The sequence below is a fragment of the Trichomycterus rosablanca genome, chromosome 22, assembly GCF_030014385.1.
Source record: "Trichomycterus rosablanca isolate fTriRos1 chromosome 22, fTriRos1.hap1, whole genome shotgun sequence".
In the NCBI taxonomy this organism is placed as follows: Eukaryota; Metazoa; Chordata; class Actinopteri; order Siluriformes; family Trichomycteridae; genus Trichomycterus; species Trichomycterus rosablanca.
Genome location: NC_086009.1, coordinates 14211206 through 14225000, shown reverse-complemented (window position 1 = coordinate 14225000; position 13795 = coordinate 14211206). Strand labels below are relative to the sequence as shown.

Below are 13795 nucleotides of genomic sequence, written 5' to 3'. Positions count from 1 at the left end.
AGACAGAAAGAAATGACAAATACTCCAGCTGGGCATCAACACATCAATGGTGTAGTACATTACAGTGGTCCTATGGGGGTCCTTTTTAATAAATAAAATGAAATATAGCGAGGTGACAAAACCTACTGAGCTCTCTATATAGATGCATTTAACGTTCTCCTACTCGCTCCTGAGAAGAAGACCTTAACATGCTGCCTACTGAGTGAGGGCAATCCCAGCATTCTGTGCGGTACAACTTTTCTCGCCAAAGATTTCAAATATGGTGGACGAATGTGGAGCAATGAACGGAGTTCTTTTTAAATGTAAATAAATTCCTCTTGATTTTGTATTTGTATAAAGGTGTACAAGTGTAATTGTCAGTGACTGGGGAATTGTCGCCTCAGCCCGAGGCTAACTGTGTTAGCTTAGTAAGAGAAAACTGCAGTGACATAATCGCTGTCTAAGTAGAATGTCCAAATAATCTGCTTTATAAGTGGTAGGCAGTAGGTAGCAAGGCAGCTCACTAGGTTTTCGGACAGACCCAAAGTGTACAGAGCAATAATTAAACACCCACAGAGTTTATCTGTGTGGTAGGTGTGGCTTAAAAAGTGATCAATGAACATACACATCAGTTGAGTGTACCTAATAAAGTGCTCAGTGAGTACAGGTGTACTAGTGAACATCGTTTCGTTATTTCATTGTCAGCATTTTGTTTTATTTGCAAATCATTGACAATTCCCCTGTTGCAAGTCGAGAATTGTACCACATACAGAGGGAATGCCCCACCACTAGAGGCGCCTCATCCAGACAGTAGACATCACCATTGATCAAATCCCTCAGGTATTTTTGGTTAACCTGCCAGTTCGATAGCACCACCTGGGATTCAAACCCAAAAGCTCAAGGTTTCAGCATTACACCACTGCACCACCCAAGAAGTTTAGTTCAATCCTGAAATGGACACACGCTTATCTGATCGTGTCTGTTCACTGTTCACCTCAGCGTTTGGTGAACTTCCTGAATCATGTGATACAGACTAGATTGCGCAAGAGCTGCTGCTTTCATCTACTGCGAGAACAAACAGGAAGTCGTTCACCTGTCACGGGAAGATTTATACCTCATGCCGCATGTACAGAAGTGAAAACACATAAAAAAATTAAAGTAAATAATAAAAAAAAAAGAAACCAAAGACTTATTCATCGAATCTTGAAATTAAAAGTAGATAAGTGGCTTTACATCTGATTCCTGAGACTTGGTAGTCATACAGAATTAAAACAAGCACTTTGTTGGTAGGGTACGTTGTTCAAAAAAGGCCTTCAAGCATCGTAAACTAGGCTGAAATATCTCAACAAGCTGCACATTATTCCACGCTAAAACTTTAATGGTTTACTTTTTAATGCTTTGAGAAATAGACACCAGTCGTTGTAACACACGTCGTAACAGTTTTAAAACCTGCAGACGTTTCTACACAGGATGGATAAACGGCTTTCTTTTAGTGCATAATAGTGTTTCAGGTTGCACTATGATGCAGCGGCGGGCTGTGTTAAGTGCCAACGATTTTCCTAAGTTCTAGAACCCATTCGGCTATGTTTCACAGTGAATTATGGTTTCTCATGCAATGCTATGTTAGAGCTTGAAGGTCACACACATACTGCCTTGTTTTACCCAAACTGAGATTCTCAGCATTCCCTGGATCTTTTCTCAATATCATGTAGGGTAGCGGTTTGCGGTTTTATATAAAATGTGGTTATATCAGCTATTGTTGAGTGGCGGTTCTTGATGCAGTGCCGTCTAAGGAATTGAAGATCACGGGCGTTCAGCTTAAGCTTGCGTCCTTGGCCTTCACGCACTGAAATTCCTCCCGATTCCTTGAATGGTTTAATGATATTATGCACTGTAGAGGGAGAAATATGCAAATCCCTTCCAATCTTTCTTTGAGCTTCATTGTTTTTAAACATTTCTAACACATTTGTTGACAAACTGGAGATCATCTTTGCTCATCAAAGACTCAGCCTTTCCTGGATGCTGCTTTTGTACAAAACCATGATTACAATCACCTGTTGAGAAGTTTCTGGGTTCGATCCCCAGGTGTGGGTGCTCCGGTTTCCTCCCACAGTCCAAAGACATGCAAGTGAGGTGAATTGGAGACACTAAATTGTCCATGACTGTGTTCGATATAACTTTGTGAACTGATGAATCTTGTGTAATCCCCAGTTTCTGTCATGAATGTAACCGAAGTGTAAAACATGACGTTAAAATCCTAATAAACATACAATCACCTGTTGACATCACCTGTTTGGAATCACATCATTATTTAGTTTTCTCACCTCATTACTAGCCCTAAATTGCCGCCGTCCCAACTTTTTTGGAATGTGTTGCAGGCCTGAAATGTAGGAATGTATGTTTATTAACATAAAATGAAGTTGACTAGACAAAACATGAAATCTTGGGTTCAAACTGTCTTCAATCAAATAATCAAATAAAAGTCAAAGTAAATGTAAGAAACACTGTGTTTTTATTTTATTTGCATTTTCCATACTGTCCCAACTTTTTCTGATTTGGGGTTGTAATTATGATACTCTCATCTCTTACCAGTTCACCTGCTTACTCTTATTCTGCCCTTGTTGAACATTATGTAACATTGTGTATGTTGCAGGCAGCAAATTCAAAATGTGTTAATATTTCCAAAATACAATGGTCACTAAACAAAAATCATTTCTTGAGAATGACCACATCGCAGATTTTTGTTCGTATTCAATTTATGACCCAGCATTTCTTGAAATATTTACATTTACATGTAATTAAATGTATTTTTTATCCAAAGCGACTTACACAATGAGCAATTGAGGGTTAAGGGCCTTGCTTAGGGACCCAACAGTGGCAACTTGGTGGTGGCGGGGCTTGAACCGGCAACCTTCTGCTTACTAGTCCAGTACCTTAACCACTGAGCTATCACTGGCTTTGCAGATTAATATCTGTATTTACCTTTGCAGGGTCGGGGTGTTGGAGGAGGACTTCACCTGTCTGGGGATCATGTGCGCCATTTTCTTCTTCCCCCTGGGCATTCTGTTCTGTCTGGCACTGCGGCAGAGGCGCTGTCCCAATTGCGGAGCTACTTTCAGCTAGATGGACCAAACTGCTGCCACCGCTCGTGGCCTAACGACCATCGAATTTCTCCATTTCTTTCTCATTTTAAATCCATGTTTTACTTAAGTATGTTAATATACATCATTGCACAGCTTATTTACTATGATAATTCAGATCACAATGTAGAGTGACCATAGGGTTTATTCATTGTTTCCCCACAAGCTAGAAATGTACAGGTTAGTTCAGAGGATGGTTTAAATGTAACATGCATATACAGCTGATGTGATCACACGTGCCTTTACGACGGCAGCGATTTGAACTCTGCGCTAATCGAAGAGACTTGCGAACCGGCGATAGACGACGATCAAGCATTTAACTCCTATTGCCTCGATCAAACGAAATCATTTCGATTACGACCTTGCTGCTTTGTGTCATGTCCATGTACCACAGCTTTCCTCATTGTTTATGTAATGATATGAATTTTCTGTGTAATGTTGTGCTGCCTGCTGCTTCGCTCGTGCACGGTTGGGCATCATTACCAGATCCCATCAGCCAGTTCCCTGGACTAAACATGTCCCTTTTTTCATCCACCCTTAAAAAACTACCTGAGCGTGTTTCTAGAAGACCAAACAGCTTCCTTTACAGGCTTGTTTTAGTGAGGCGTCACTTTACCATCAATACACACTGTGCTGTAGATGTCAGATGTTTGAAAATGAAAATGGGGTGTCTCATGGGAAGTGGCATTGAGATTCTCAGATGTCTCCCATTTTAGCGTAGCCAATTTGTCTTCCGCTGCTGGGGGATCCCTGACTGCAGTCGAGGTGGGTATATTGCTGCTCACGCCTCCTCCGACCCATGTGCAGCCCTTAGAGGAACGCTTTTTCACCCGTGCACTCTGCACATGCACCTCTCTATCTGCTGATCAGGGTCCTTACACAGCGTTTGAAGACCCCACCCACGTAGTCCGGTCATCCCGCCCTAGCAGAAACGTATAATCCCTGCTAGATGGCGCCCAGTTTCGAACCGAGGAGTTCAGAATCTCGGCGCTGGTGTCCTAGCGGAATATCCCTGCTGTCCCGCCTGGGCGCATTGATACAGATCGTTTTGATACAGAGGGATATAGATGCATTTCTTTTTAATAAGCCAGGACCACAAGTTACAATACTGATTTGAAGGTACTTTGGTTATTACCCACAGCTAAAAAAAATTATATTTATAGCCCAAAGATTAAAGAAAAAACACGCCTAGTGCTGGGATTTCGAATACATCGTATCGGATCTCAGCTCTGCCCTCCGCCTGGGCTGGGAGACCACATGAACAATGATTGGCTGTTGTTCATATAGGGGTGGGACGAGCCGGACCAGGCTTCCTCATTACTGGTGCAAGTACGACCTCTGCTGGCTGCGCAGAGTTGGGAATAATGCTGATCAGGGTGTGGCTCTCCGTACACGAGACTGATCCGCATATGAACTCGCCTCGTAAGGGTGAAAAGAGGCACTCGGTACTGCACATGTGTCGGAGGGGGCGTGTGTCAGTTGCGAAGCTCCTCGGTAGTATCGGTAGAGGTGAAGCGTAACGCAGTCAGGGTAATTTGATACGACTAGATTAGGGGAGAAAATTAGGGGGAATTTGGAATGCTAATGTTTAGACCTTATTTTTACGCAATAGTTTGGTCTTGCACGCAATTAACGTTCCAGTTCATCCCACCGGTGCTCAGTGGGGATTAAGATCAGGGCCCTGTGCACCAAACTTCTCAAACCATGTCCTCAGGTTCACACTAAACAGCCTCCCACACTGTTGCCACATAGCTGACAGCATGACATACACCTGTTAGCAATGAACGTGGCTGAAACATTTGAACTCGCTAATTAAAAGTGGTGTCTACATACTTTTGAAACCCCTCTTTTTCTCAGATTTTCCCTTAATTTTCTTCCCCAATCTAGTCATATACAATTACCCTGATTGTGTTATGCTTCACCTCTACCGATACAACCCTCCACTGCTGACTGAGGAGCTTCGCAACTGACACACGCCCCCTCCGACACGTATGCAGTACCGACTGCATCTTTTCACCTGCACAAGACAAGTTCACATGTGGATCAGCTTTGTGCACGGAGAGCCACACCCTGATCAACATTATTCCCCAACTGAATTCTAGCAGAGGTCATAATTGCACCAGTTATGAGGAACCCTGGTCCAGCTTGTCTTACCCTACGAACAACAGCCAATCCTTGTTTATGTAGACGCCCAGCCAGATGGCAGAGCTGAGATTCGATACAATGTATTCCAAATCCCAGCTCTGGTGTGCTAGCGTATTTTACCACCAACTGAGCGGCCTTTTTATGTTTTTTAATTCGTTTAATGTATTCATGTATTCATTTTCCCAAACTGACACGAGAGACACAACCATCGTTCCTGTGCCAACGAAAGACAATCAGATGAATGTGTACGTTTTTTTTTTTTTCTCTTGCTCACCTTTACTGTAGAATATATTATATAATAATAATATGTACGTGCTGCAATTATTTTACGATGTAATTAAGAATCAGGGGTAATCGCTTTCTCTGCATGTATGATCAGACTTTTTATAAAAAGGAATCCTGTAAATAAAATTCTACATACTGTGTCGAGTCCTCAGTGGAATCATTTTCTAGTAAACCTGCCCAGTGTAGCAGTTTTTTTTTTCTCTTTTTTTATGTAGTTTTTATGTATTGTTTACCGAAACAAAGTTCAAACCATGAGTTAGTCATGAAGGATCTTTGTAAACCAGGGTCTATACAGTATATCAGTAAGTGATCTGTCACACATCAATGCATAATGCTAGTGAATCTATATTTGTACCAGCGGCTGATCTAACACACCGTGTTTGTGTGGTTTGTTTTTAACACATATGATGGCTCCAAAGCTGTATTGCAAATACTGACCATTAGTTGGAAACACTGGCGAAATGTTGAGTGTGTGGCAGGGTAGAGTGTCGATTACACATTCATTTTTGATGCTTGCCTGTTAGTAGCCCAGTAGGAGATAAGTGTGTGACTCTCCCTGTGCGAGACTGGCCTCACGTGCAAATCTACCAAAGTATGGGCACAAATTGGCTACGCCAGGGGGAAAATGCATAACTAAAATACCAAAAAAAAAAAAAAAATATTATATATAATTAAATATATTTTAATTATAAATAATAAAAAAGATATATTTATACTGAATATATAATAGATATTTAAGAAGAAGATATACTTTATTTGTCATATATATGCCATATGGTTGTGCAGTACAATGAAATTCTCTCTTTGCATATCCCAGCTTGTTTGGAAGCTGGGGTCAGCCATCGTACGGCGCCCCTGGAGCAGACAAGGGCCTTGCTCAAGGACCGAACAGTGGCTGCATAGCAAAGTCTGGATTTGAACCTCCAATCTTCCGGTTGACAGCCCAAAGCTCTAGCCACTAGGCTACCACTGGACCATAAATTGTCCCAATTTAAATAGATAAATATAATACATTATAATAAATAATAATTCTAGGTGTAAACCATTAAGTATTATTTTATTTTTTTATACATTTGATCCTTTTTACCCAATTGTGTTATGCTTCCTCTCTACTGATGCTGACCGCCGCCCAGATTGAGGAGAGCGAGACTGTCACACAAGGCGAGTTCATATGCTGATCAGCTTTGTGCACGGAGAGCCACACTCTGTGCGGACGCCATCAGTCAGCCAGCAGTGGTCGTAATTTGCTCAGTTATGAGGTCCCTATTCGGCTTTATCCTACCCTATGAACAACAGCCAGTCGTTGTTCTTGCAGCCGCCCAGCCCAGCTCTGGTGTGCTAGCCTGTTTTACCATTATTATTTAAAATTATTATTTCTAATACAACCTGTTGGAAAAAACACATCATGTTAAACATTTCGTAACGCATTACTTTTGTATTTTGTCTGTAACAAAACAGACAGTCCGAAATCCATCGATTAGAACGCCAGAGGTGCTGCTGAACTGGATGAAATATACCGGATGATATTAAAAAACAATTCAGAAAAATAAATCCAGAAATAAAACATCTTTATTTTATACAGCAGTGATCCACAGGGCATTGGAGAAAATCATATTGATAAAATGAATAAATGGCTTCCCTGAAGCATGAAAATCCAGTCTAGTTAATACCTATTACATGTATTTACAAGATCTCTTTTATTAAAGTGGCTCTCCAAGTGGTTTACTTGTAAAAGGCATATAAACCAAAAATAAACATGTTAAATTAAAGAAACGCACTATCAAGAATATGAAATTAGAGCTTACGTTTAATCCATCATCAGCAGTATAACCTGAAAAGTATGTGCCTCAGTCCTACTTACTTTCATCAACTGTTCCATGGCAAGGTCAAATTCAACGATTATTACAACGTGCTAGGATCCAGTCCGTCCAATAAGTAGAATATGTGCTATCGCTGTGACCTAAATACAATCTTGGAACCTTAAGTAGGCAAGAAGAAAAGAAAAATATATATATATTTATTTATAATCTATTCTATTGGCAGCGCAGTCAAATATCTCTCAGTTCTTTCATTAAAAATAACAATATATTGGCTTTAATAATATACATAAATAAATGCAAGTTTGTGCGATGAGCCAGTGCTGTTCCTTTGTCCAGCTCTAAATCCAAATCCACCGTGGTCTAGAGACGTCCCGGCGAGAAGTCATTTACAGTTAGAGGTCTTTTGCTGCCCACAGCAGGATGGATGTGATTTTTTTTCTGCGATGGAGCAGAGCGGCTGCTGATTGAATCAGACCATAGGAGCTGATCTGTCGTTGGTAACTGTGGGTCGCAGCTTTACCGTAGCGAACGGGTTTCCTCCTCTGTGAAAAGCAAAAATAAAGAAATGATTTTAATAAATCAACTGATCCATGCATATATATATATATATATATATATATACTGTATATAGGCATAACATTATGACCATTGACCGGTGAAGTGAATAACACTGATTATCTCTTCATCACGGCACCTGTTAGTAGGTGGGATATATTAAACAGCAAGTGAACATTTTATCCTTAGAGTTGATGTGTTAGAAGCAGGAAAAATGCACAAGCGTGAGGATTTGAGCGAGTTTGACGAGGGCCAAATTTGTGATGGCACTTGTGGGGTGTTCCTGGTCTGCAGTGGTCAGTATCTATCAAAAGTGGTCCAAGGAAGGAACAGTGGTAAAGCGGTAAACAGGGTCATGGGCGGCCAAGGCTCATTGATGCACGTGGGGAGCGAAGGCTGGCCCGTGTTGTCCGATCCAACAGACGAGTTACTGCTACCAGTTCTGATAGAAAGGTGTCAGAATACACAGTGCATCCTCTTTCAGGAGGATAAAGCGCCCTGCCACAAAGCAAAAATGGTTCAGGAATGGTTTGAGGAGCACAACAATGAGTTTGAGGTGTTGACTTGGCCTCCAAATTCCCCAGATCTCAATCCAACCGAGCGTCTGTGGGATGTGCTGGACAAACAGGTCCGATCCATGGAGGCCCCACCTCACAACTTAGAGGAGTTAAAGGATCTGCTGCTGACATCTTGGTGCCAGATACCACAGCACACCTTCAGGGGTCTAGTGGAGTCGACGGGTCAGGGCTGTTTTGGCAACAAAAAGGGGACCAATATAATATTAGGAAGGTGGTCATAATGTTATGTATTATATGTTATATATATTAGATATATAAATATAGAAATTGATAGATGTAGTTGGAGTAATAAAGCAATGGAATGGGTGGGTGTGTAAAGCATCATTCCTGTCATAGTTGTTGGATTACATTTTTATATGAATCATCAATCTGTGACACCTGCAAACATTCTGCATGTTAGATAAGGGTAGGCAGCTGCATTAACACATTAACACTGGCTGTTAGTTAAAACGAATAAATGAATAACTGACCAAAGGAATCATTTATTTTGCCTGTTATATAACAATGAAACGAGTGAACCCTCACTTTGGTCTTAAAATGGTATTCTACTTTAAAGACTTTAATTTCATGATTGCATACTCACTCCAAGAATGGTGGCTTTGAAATTCCATTGGACTGGGAAACCTATGAGGAACAGATTAGACACATAAGACACCTATTTCACGTTATTTTTTTTGGACTGGAATAACTATGTGAACATCTGGAAATTAAACAAACACAGCATTTATTTATTTAATCTGGCATACTTTAATAGTCAGGCATTGGTATAGAATGAAATATTTCTGTTTGCCAGTGTAAACTTTAACAATAAGACTAAACTGTCTGCCTTTAGCATGTTCAGTTCCTATATATAGATATTTTTTAGAGCAAAAATGCCCATCCCATACAAGCCCTCATTAAAGCTCTTGTGCTCGTTGACAGACATGTGAAATTCCACATTAAGCAGCACTTTCTTTTGCACCGATTCAGGAGCCTGGATAAGAGAAAACCCACAAAAAACAAAGCGTCGTCAAGATCTGAGGGTAAGGTGTACATTCTGTAAAGCTGGTCCGACTGGTCGAATGGGTAAATCTGGAAACAATTTTACGCAGACACGGACTGAACCACAGGCTGGAATCCTGCAGTTCTGGAAAGGCTTGTCAACATTGCATCGAATGTAGTTAAATGCACCCAGTTTATTGTGTACTTTCATTATAGGGAAAGTAAAAGAGCTTTTTTGTACCTAAGGCTGGCAACAGTATGTGGGCAGATATGTTTCCCACATAATAACCACGTATGGTCAAGTGTAGTTTTCCTAACAAGACAATAGAATGACATTTAACTGTAGTGAAAATAATGATAATAATAACAATTAAAGTCATTTGTTTTCATTTAATCAACTGCGGTACATTGCCGAGTGGTGCATTTACACACTCTCTCCGCTAGATGGCACTTGCAGCCAACTGTGCCGAGAATGACCAGTAAACATGAGGCACTTACACTGATCAGCCATACATTTCTACACACTGTATATTTTATCAGCTCCACCTACCATATCTACAATTACTGACTGTAGTCCATCTGTTTCTGCTTTCACCCTGTTCTTCAATGGTCAGGACCCCCACAGAGCAGGTATTATTTGGGTGATGGATCATTTCTCAGCACTGCAGTGACACTGAGATGGTGGTGGTGTGTTAGTGTGTGTTGTGCTGGTATGAATGGATCAGACACAGCAGCGCTGCTGGAGTTTTTAAACACCTCACTGTCACTGCTGGATTGAGAATAGTCCACCAACCAAAAACATCCAGCCAACAGCTCCCCACAGGCAGCGTCCTGTGACCACTAAGAAGGTCTAGAAACTGACCGACTCGAACAGCAGCAATAGATGAGCGATCGTCTCTGATTTTACATCTACAAGGTGGATCAACTAGGTAGGAGTGTCTAATAGAGTGGACAGTGAGTGGACACGGTATTTACAAACTCCAGCAGCGCTGCTGTGTCTGATCCACTCATACCAGCACAACACACACTAACACACCACCACCATGTCAGTGTCACTGCAGTGCTGAGGATGATCCACCACCTAAATAATACCTGATCTGTGGGGGTCCTGGGAGAGTCCTGACCATTGAAGAACAGGATGAAAGCAGGCTAAAAAGTTATGTAGAGAAACAGATGGACTACAGTCAGTAATTGTAGAACTACAATATGGTAAGTGATAAAATGGACAATGAGTGTAGAAATAAGGAGGTGGTTTTAATGTTATGGCTGATCAGTGTAAGTGCTTCATGTTCACAGGTTAATTTGCACTATGAGACGGTCCAAGTCATAGCCGTACACCTTTCTAACATCTGTACAGTACTATCCGTATCAGTCAGGCAGCTGCATTTAACATCGATGGTCAAGTCATAAGTTAGCAGCTGTCAAAGTCATCACAAATTCCTCGTTGGCCGAGGATACCCGGGAGGATGACGCATGCCTTTTCCGAAGCGACTGAAGCCTTGGTGTATTAGGAAGGCGGTTTGCGTAGAAATGACACAACACCAGAACCATACTTGACGCTGCTGATGTTCTTGTGACGTGGCATCTCTGCTTACAGGCATGCCAGCCCAGTTTTCCCAGTTTTACGTCGACAGCCAAGCCCTGCATGAGTAATTACACGAAGCAAGCCTAGCAAGTCGAGCCTCAGCTGGAAGGGTAGGTGTTGGCCAACAGTCCCCAACAATGTTGCAGCAGATTCTTCATTTTGTGATGTCATAAAAAACAAACTGACACGCACATTAACCCTTTGATGCACAACCTGGGTCAAAAGTGACCCAACTGAGTTTTTATTTTCTACATCTTTGCAATAAATTAATTTCGTCATTCAAGCTTCCATGAATCAACTTGTTTTTGATCATCACAAATCCTTATTTCAGTTTTATATTTTTTGCTTTTTTAATAAAAATCATTTTTGTATCACTACCCTCCTAATGCACAACATGGGTCAAAAATGACCCTTATGTATTTACTATGGAATTTGACAGAAACTACTGACATTTGTAAGTGTTTGTAGTCAAAAACATATTTACTGATCTTTTGAAAGACAACCAAAGATTAGGCTCTTGAATCTTGAACATGTCCAATACTATTTGCTTGCTAGCTGTTTACATTTTCTAGTATAGATAGCTTTTATTAGCTAAGACATCAAATACATGAATAACTGACAAGTGTGCACATGAAAATATTCTTGAATAGATGAATATGGGTCATTTTTGACCCATGTTATGCATTAGAAGGGGTTTGCTTAGCTTGTGCATCAAAGGGTTACGTGTGTATTATAATCCTGCTTTTTTTTTTTTTATAGTAAAAGCAGGTGATCTTGTTGAATGAGCAGCCCGGTCAGGTATGGAGGTAAGGTTTCAGGTTGAGCTCAGTGTGGAATTCCATCGCCAAGGCTGAGCCGTGACCCAGATGTGGAGGCTCAGGGGCTCACCAAGAATCGAGCGGGCGATTAATATTTCATAGCGAGTTGAAAAGAGTATCCTGTTTCATGGCCTTGTACTGGCAGATTTGACAAAATCAGGGTTGTTTTTAACAAGTATGGTGCAAACAGGTTATTATAAGGATCAAAGCATGTACAGCAACATCAGAGGAGGTTGGATCCCATTTTTCCCCATTCACATGGTTGGAGGGTGGCTTGATGGTGTGGCAGGTAGTGTAAGTGTCATACAGTTTCAACATTACACTTCCCGTCTACTGATGCTGACCTCCACTCTTACTGAGAGCCGCGGCTAACACACGCCCCCTCCGGCACGTGTGCAGTAGCCAACTGCATCTTTTCACCTGCACGAGACGAGTTCATATGCGGATCAGCTCTGCGTACGGAGAGACACACCCTGATCACGTTATCCCTTGACTCTGTGAAGGTGCCAGGAGTGAATCAGCCAGGAGAGGTCGAAATTGCATCAGTTGTGAGAAATCCCCCTCTGGCACCCTCCCTGAACAACGAGCCAATCGTTGTTCGCGTAGGTGCCCAGCCTGCCGAATTCAAGATGTCAGCTCTGGTGTGCTAGCATTTTTTTTAATCACTGTGCCAACTGAGCGCCCTATTTTTTAGGTATGTGTAATAAAGATGCATTTATTTTATTTTATTTATTTATTTTCTGTTTTATTTATGCATTTTCTCCCAATTTAGTGTAGTCAATTAGTCTACCGCTGCCGGGGGATCCCTGATTGCAGTCGAGGTGGGTATATTGCTGCTCACGCCTCCTCCGACCCGCGTGCAGCCCTTAGCGGAACCCTTTTTCAACCAATACATTCTGCACAGGCGCCTCTCTATCTACCAATCGTGGTCCTTACACAGCGTTTGAAGACCCCACCCACATAGTCCGGTCATCCCGCCCTAGCAGAGACGTGTCTGCTGCAGGCACTGCCAATTTTGCCCGGTAGATGGCGCCCAGCCGACCGGTGGCAACAGTGAGTTTCAAACCGAGGAGTTCAGAATCTCGGCGCTGGTGTGCTAGCGGAATATCCGCCCAATAAAACAACTTTTAATTATAATATTAAGATTCTGCCATAAGCGCCATATTAACTTATTCGTATACATCCTGTGACCCCAGATAAAGCCCCACTGTAATAGTATCAACAAATCTGTCGTTTCTTTTCTGAAATATAAAGTAGCTTTTTTAGGGTGTAAAAAAAAAAAAACTGTTAACACGCAGGATCAAAGCCTGCCGTTTTTGCTAATAATTTGCATTTCATGCAAAACTACTCACAGTTTCTTGTGAAAACTAACAGCCTTTTGAACATTTTGCATTTGTTTGAATAACTAGTGTAGGCTAATGCCAATAAGCTGGCCAACTAGAAAGACATGCAACTTGCTCTGTGCAAATTTCACCCTTAAGGTGAGTTTCAGGTGACTAAGTCAAAGAGATCAAAGTTTTAATTAACACCTTATTTTAAATGAAATCAATGTAACCAAATGCCCAAACCTCTATTTTGCTCATGTGTTTCTGGTTTAGCCACACCCATTACTAAGACATGCATAAAAATATACACTGATCAGCCATAACATTAAAACCACCTCCTTGTTTCTACACACATTGTCCATTTTATCAGCTCCACTTACCATATAGAAGCACTTTGTAGTTCTACAATTACTGACTGTTTCTCTGCATGCTTTGTTAGCCCCGCTTTCATGCTGTTCTTTAATGGTCAGGACTCTCCCAGGACCACTACAGAGCAGGTATTATTTAAGTGGTGGGTCAGGTGTGATAGTGTGTGTTGTGCTGGTATGAGTGGATCAGACCCAGCAGTGCTGATTGAGTTTTTA

At 41.4% G+C, this 13795-nt stretch overlaps 2 protein-coding genes across 2 annotated transcripts in view; one reads left to right on the top strand and one right to left on the bottom strand.

The window, feature by feature from the left end:
• Positions 1-5687, top strand: part of bri3 (brain protein I3) — a 9604-nt gene extending 3917 nt beyond the window's left edge. Inside the window, exon 3 of the mRNA XM_062984804.1 lies at positions 2970-5687. Coding sequence (XP_062840874.1) covers positions 2970-3102 — 133 coding nt within the window. The 3' untranslated portion in view covers positions 3103-5687. The remainder of the gene's footprint in view (positions 1-2969) is intronic.
• Positions 5688-7100: 1413 nt separating this feature from the next.
• baiap2l1b (BAR/IMD domain containing adaptor protein 2 like 1b) overlaps positions 7101-13795 on the bottom strand; it is a 66062-nt gene continuing 59367 nt past the window's right edge. Inside the window, exons 13-14 of the mRNA XM_063018599.1 lie at positions 9086-9126; positions 7101-7911 (exon numbers count right to left, since the gene is read on the bottom strand). Of these exons, the coding sequence (XP_062874669.1) occupies positions 7839-7911; positions 9086-9126 (114 nt within the window). The 3' untranslated portion in view covers positions 7101-7838. The remainder of the gene's footprint in view (positions 7912-9085; positions 9127-13795) is intronic.